A 6,417-nucleotide genomic window follows, 5' to 3' on the forward strand; every position below is an offset into this window, starting at 1 on the left:
CCCCAAAGCCATATTAAACAATCAGATGCTCGTGTGGGCCTTGACTACGCCCTCAGTCACAGGTCAAGCCCAGACAGTCCAGTGGGACGTTAATGATGTCTGGGTGGGCCTCCTCTGTGATGCATGTCCAGTGCTGGCATTGCTTGCTGCAGGAGTGGTGGCTGTGTAATTTAGGAGTGGGGAAGTTACACACTGACACAGATCTGCTTGCTGAGGGCTCTGAGCAGCCGCTCGAGTGGGTCCTTGTGCTCATTCCCAACACTGTCACCAGTAGGGACAACAGGCCTCCAGTGGGGACCAGGCACCCACCCACACACACACACACACACACACCAGCTTGTCACCCCAGCCCTTCCCCACCAGCCTGGGTTTTTACCTGGCAAACTCCAGGGAACAGTGAACAAGAAACCTGTCCCTTGTCATGTCAGTGCTTGAACATTAGGTGTAGGAAGGCACCATGGATCATCCTTCAAGACTTGAAGATAACCAGAGTCTCCTAGTCTGACCTCTGTAACAAGGGACAAGACTGAATTCAGAATATCATAGCAGATACTACTTGTGTCTCTGGGTTTGTCATTTTCCTTGGGCTGTGTCCTATAGCAGGTGGTTCTGGATGTGATGATCCAAGGGGAAGGTAAGAAATCCAGGAAGCAGGAAGGTAGGCAAGAGGGAAGTCATAAAAGAGGATTGACTTTGGGTAGAGGCCCGTTTTCTCAATTTGGGGATGTTCTAGTAGCTTTAGTTGTCATTGTATGTTCAAAGTTTGATAAATGTCTGTTCAGGGGACAGCTCTCTTTAACTCCAGTAATGAGGCTGGGGGAGGGGGGCTTAAAGGACCAGGAAGAGCACAGACCATGCTCATCATTGCTTTCAGTGTGGGTGACTCGTAGAGTCTCTTTCTCCACAGTGGGGAGCACCCTGGTGTCCTCCAGGCTGAGGAGCTGTGTCTGTGCTGTCTCCATGGATTTCTTGTTTTCTCCTGTGCCCCCTCCATCCTCAGGCCCAGCACCCACGCCAGCCTCCTTTCTTAGGACCATCGTGGTGCTGTCCAGGGGAGGAGGGCCACACACATCCTCCCTTGAAGGACACTCAGACCTTGTGCTTGCCAATTCCCAGATGCGTGTGAGCAGGAAGGGTCAGGCCTCGACTCCAGAGTCTCCTGTGTCTAGATGCCATGTGCCTTGGGACAATATTGACTTTGCCTATCTGTTGGTGTACTTGACAAACAGAGTTTTATTCAAGGCCACCTTGGCTCCGCCAGTCTGGTGGGTCCCGAGCTTGGTGGCCATGCTCAGGGCAGACAGCTCCGGCTTCCAAGAAAGCCAGCCTTACACGAAGATGTGGCCTCTCAGGTGAGTGAAACTCGGGCTGAGTGGAGCCCTTGGCTTCCCACCTTGCAAAGAGCACGGTGGTGTCCATCTGGGGATCCTCACGCCAGATTCACTTGGGTTTCTTTAGTAAGTGAGCAGGACCTTCCAGGGCATTGCAGAAACACTTGAATCTTGGTGTGATCTCTGCTTGGTCCTGGCTCCAAATTTCTAGGTCCTCATTTACATTTGGAGTGAGAAAAATAAACCTAGAACTTGTTCCAAGAGTGTTGTCCTGAGAGTACTAGGCTAGGTGACCTGCCAATCCTTTGTGTTTGTCATTACTTGGAACCTTCTAGAAAGACTGTACAGAGTGAATACTCATATTGCCACAGAGGAAAGAGTTCAGTGAGAGGTGACCAGTGATGGGCTACAGAAACTCTCAATGTGGAAGGGCCCCTTGTATCTCTCACAGCTTGTTGGATTGGTTCTTGGTGAGATCACTTGGGTTGTAAGTGCAGTACCCCGTGGCCCAACACCCTCATCCACATTCCTCCCACAATGCCCCCAGCTGCAGTTGAGGCCCTGATTGAGGGACACAGGCTGGTATTAGAGGTAGGAGACAGCAAGCCAGCTGTCTTTCACCCAAGGAGGGTCTCCACCTACCTTGGCTGTGAGGGGCCAGAGTAGACCATGTCAGGGGGACAGGGTGTGTGTGTGTGTGTGTGTGTGTGTGTGTGTGTGTGTGTGTGTGTGTGTGTGTACATGTATGTATAAGCACATGTGTATGGCAGACAGGTATAACTGGGCAGGTACTGTTTTTCTGGAAAATTCTGGAGGTGCATTTCCAGGGCATCTGCTTGGAGGTGCCCGGTCCATTTAAATACACTCTCTTTGTCTTTCAGATCAGGGGCCTCTGACCTCATTTCCCAGCAAGGAGCCTGAGGTCTAAGGGAGCAAGCATCTTCATCACTCAGTGAGTCTCTGGCTAATCAGCAGCAGTCTTGTGTGGGCAGCTGGGGGTGGGGGGCTGTAAGGGTTCCTTCTCATAAACCTCTTTTGGGGCTGGAGTAGATAGTGTTCAGTCCACCTCCAGTGGCTGCCCTCGGGCGGGGAGATTACCCCTCCCTCTCAGGTTCCAGACCCTTTCTGGGGCGGTCTATGTTGACCACCCCCATGCTGCCACAGGCTGGGGCGGCCTTGAGGACTCTGTGCACAGCCTGTGTGCTAATTGAGCCATGTCTGGGGTCACCTCTGGGCTCCAGCCGACTGTTCCCCCTCTCTGTGCCTCTCTCTTCTTTTCAATAGCACAGTCTCCCTGCCGCCCTCCCTGCTGGGCCGGGCCTCCCTGCAAGCCTCGTGGCCCCCGCTCGGTGCGGGCCTGCTGCTGCTGTTGCTGCTGCACAGCCTGCCCAGCCTCGGACCGCGCCGGCCTCCAGAAGTGATAGCTAATTGGGGAGAGAAAGAGCCCGATTGTCTGCGGCAGCCGGAAAGGCCCGGAGGAGGCGGCCGCTTCGCCCTGCAGCTGCCGCCGCCGGAGATGTTTGGGGATTACGTCAGCCAGGCGGGCAGGGGCCGCGGGGACAGCGCGGGAGGCGGGCTCCCGCAGGCCTCCCGCCGCCAGGGCCTCTGGACAATACTGCCATTGTCGGTGCACGGAGTGCTTAGCTCCCCATGAATGGTGCACGGGCCTCTTGACCAAGGAGGCCGCCTGTAGCCCCAACTGTCCCCTCACAGGCAGGGAGGCCCTGTGCGGTGGGAAGGGCTGGTTGTGGACTGCACGGGCCTGTCCCTCAGAAGGGGCCACCGGCAGGCAGAACTGAGCTAAGGCCCCAGAGCGGTTGCTGCTGCTCCACCCTGTGTGGTGGCCTCCGGTCTCAGCATGGTCTCCTGGCTTGGGGACGCTGCTGGCCCTGACCCACTCATGGTCCTCTTGGTTGTCATCCTCCTGGTGCGCTTCATCCTGTGGTCCTGTCTGGGGACCTATATGGACTACAGACTGGCCAGGCCTCGCCCTGGCAAACCCAAGGAAGAGTGAGTGAGGGGGCCAGTGGAGACCAAGCCTGGAGGCTTGGTACTGTGACTACATCCTCCCTCTGTGGGTGGGCCCACCTGTCCATTGGGTGCCACAGATGCTGCCATGCAGTACACCTTTCACGCCACCTCACGGTCTCCACAGCGGCTGCCCCCACGAGTCCTCTAGCTTGGGTTAACCTCCCTAGCCCTTTACCAGTCAGGCAAGTATGCAAGCCTTATGTCCTACCCTCTGTGCAAAACCAGAAGGTGGACGAAAAGACAGGTTCAGAACCTGCTTGGACTAGTTAGGACTGTCCCCACTGAAGGATGTCTGTCCACATGGGCTGTTAAAGCAATCATCACCAGGTTCTAGAACCCTATGGCAGTGTATGCCCCAGGAAATGTCTGGTCTTTCCCTACCACTAATTCTTTATAAGAGGCTGGGGTGAGCAAGGGTTGTATGTGGCAGGTCATGGGGACAGCCATAACCATTTACTCCCAAGGGGACATCTACTGCCTTGACCAGTCACTGGATGCAGGCAGAGAGCTGCCTCAGTTTCCCAGAGCAGACCTCAGGGACGTGTCTAGAGATGGCTTTATGAGATGGAATTCAAGCCCATCTCTCCTTGGCCCTGAGACAACTCCTTACCTGTGGGGTCCTTAGTTCCCCACCTTGGTTTGTCACAAGAATGAACCTATGGTGATGCAGTTCTCACAGAACTGTGTTGGCCTGAAAACTCACACTGGGAAGCTCAGGTGGCATTGGATAGGAGAGCTCACAGTTCCCACACATGTTAATACATGCAAATACATGCATCCCCCTGAGTGTGAGGGACCCAACACTGTGAGGAGGCGGGCTTATGGGTCTCCCCAGTTCAGTGATGGCAGTCAGTAATCCCGTTTTCTCCTTGAGCCAGACCGTGTAGCAAGATGTGTGTGCTCAGCGTTCGAGGCTGCAGTGTGGCAGTGCTGCAATTTGGCAAGGACCGACTTCTGTTTTGCCCTCTTTGGCACAGATTTAGGACTTCATGGCTGCAAGAAGGCTGTGGCTACTCCAGGGACTTTACATGACTTCCATGTACAAAGAGACTGCACAATAGAGATGAAAAGCAGTGCCCTCAGGAACCCTGAATTTTGCATGTCGCAATCCAAAATGTTGTCATAGTGTCTTAGCCTCCTCATTGTTACTGTGATACATATCACTCACGACAAAAGCAACTTAACTACTCCACTCACAGTTCCAGATCAGTCCATCACGGCTGAGAAGTCATTGGGATGAGTGTGAAGCAGCCACTACCTTTGTGCCTGAAGTTGGAAGAAGACAATCAGCACATGTCCCTCATGGCCTCTGCCACTGGCCTGGGTCACTCATTTCAGTTATGGGCTTTTGGGGGACTGGTTTGAGTACTTGGCTGTCTCTGTGGCCCCCTTGGGCACAGGTTTTGTCTTTATCTGATGGCAGGCACATCAAAAGCAGGCACCTTTCCTGGGTTTCTTGGGGCTCCTCAAAACTATCTCAGTGAGCTGGGTGTCTTGCACATGCTTGTGAGAGAAAGGCAGGAAGATCAGAAGTTCAAGGGCTATATAAGACCTTGTCTCAAAATGAAAAAGCAAACAAGAAAACCAAAAACAAAAGCTGCCTCCCCCCCCCCACAAAAGAAGTCCCAGTGAAAAGTTCCCAGATGGGACTGATGTGCCCCCTCTGCTCACGGCTGGCAGCCCCTGATAGAGGCAGTGGCCACACAGGTGACAGTGAGTGGTTGGAAATGGCAGTGGGTCTGTGGGGGCTTTTGTTACTGGACATTTAGCATTTCTCGGAATCTGTGTGTTGGAATCCTCATCCTTGTGTGCTCAGCACCTGAATTTGGAGGCAGGATCTTGAAGGAGGTGATGAAGGTAAATGAGGTCACATGGTCCCTAACCCCAAGAGACTGGTGTCCTCAGAGAAAGAAGAGAGACATTAGGGCACAGCCTATGTCAGACGCTGTCTGCAAGCCAAGAAGAGAGGCCTCAGGAGAAACCAGCCCTGCGACACTTCCTCTGTTGGACTTCTGGCCTCCAGCAGGTGAGGTCATGCAGCATGCAGTGTGCAGCCTAAGTCTCCCACTTGTGGTGGCCTGAGCTGGCTAACAGATGAACAATGGAGTCAGTCACCAAGCGTGCCCAGTCCAGGAGTCTCACAGCTGTGATGTGGGCTCAGCACAGCACTGACCCACAGCTGGCTTGGGTCTGGGAGTCACAGACAATGGACAGAAAGTTCTGGAAACAGAGTGTAGGTGCATGGAGCTATGGACCACTAAAAATGTGACCAGTGCAAATTTTGGACAGTGAGTGTGACCTTAAAGGCTGGGTGCTGAAGACTGTAATGGCATATCAGAAATGGCTTTATATGGGATGGTAGGAAAATGGTGGTGGTTTTGGACACATTGAAATAAAATATAAAAGTTAATTTTCCTGCTTCTTTTAATGAGTTTTTGTGCAATGATCAGAAAAATTATCTGGATGTTTGCAATTTGCATATTGACTTATAATGGACTGTTATGTTTGGAGAATGGTCTATGATAGCTATAGTTTCTGTTTTGATGAATTTCTTAAGAGAGAGAGCAAGGGAGAAGTGGGGGCAAACGTCAAATCAGGCACTGCTGACTGGGGAAGCCCCATCAAGGCAGCCTGCTGGAGTTCCCTATGGACAGACCCAGCACAGTAGGTGTCCCCTCAGGTGAGGCTTCCACTAAAACGACAAATAGCAACAGATAGAGGAGGTCATCAAATTGGACTCTTACATCATCCAGTAGACATCGACTAGGGAAGTGAGGCATCATTTGGAGTTCAGGATGGAGCTTTCTGTCCATGACTTCCAAGTCTCCTTCCCACCACAGGGCATTTGCATTGTGGGATAACAAAGAGTAACTTCTGTTGGGAATGGCCACCTTCCAGCTGTTCTCTCTGGAATGGCTGTTGTCTTAGAGTTTCCATTACTGTAAAGAGAAACCATGACAACTCTTATAAAGGAAAACATTTAATTGGGTGGCTTACAGTTCAGCAGTTCAGTACATTTTTATCATGGTGGGATATAAGCAAACATGGTCTGGAG

General features: G+C 52.5%; 1 protein-coding gene across 1 annotated transcript; it reads left to right on the forward strand.

Annotated features, from left to right (window-relative positions):
* The first annotated feature begins 275 nt into the window (after positions 1 to 275).
* Positions 276 to 5,772, forward strand: Smim38 (small integral membrane protein 38). Its single transcript, XM_040750589.1, has 3 exons — positions 276 to 1,352; positions 2,213 to 2,283; positions 2,616 to 5,772. Exon 3 carries the CDS (start codon positions 3,190 to 3,192, stop codon positions 3,343 to 3,345), a length of 156 nt encoding a protein of 51 aa, XP_040606523.1. The 5' UTR covers positions 276 to 1,352; positions 2,213 to 2,283; positions 2,616 to 3,189; the 3' UTR covers positions 3,346 to 5,772.
* Positions 5,773 to 6,417: the final 645 nt, after the last annotated feature.

This window comes from Mesocricetus auratus, unplaced genomic scaffold (assembly GCF_017639785.1).
Source record: "Mesocricetus auratus isolate SY011 unplaced genomic scaffold, BCM_Maur_2.0 Super-Scaffold_4256, whole genome shotgun sequence".
Classification (NCBI taxonomy): Eukaryota; Metazoa; Chordata; class Mammalia; order Rodentia; family Cricetidae; genus Mesocricetus; species Mesocricetus auratus.

Excerpts from the sequence above, each read along its gene's own strand:
- Smim38 (XM_040750589.1), top strand. The coding sequence starts at position 3,190 with ATGGTCTCCTGGCTTGGGGACGCTGCTGGCCCTGACCCACTCATGGTC.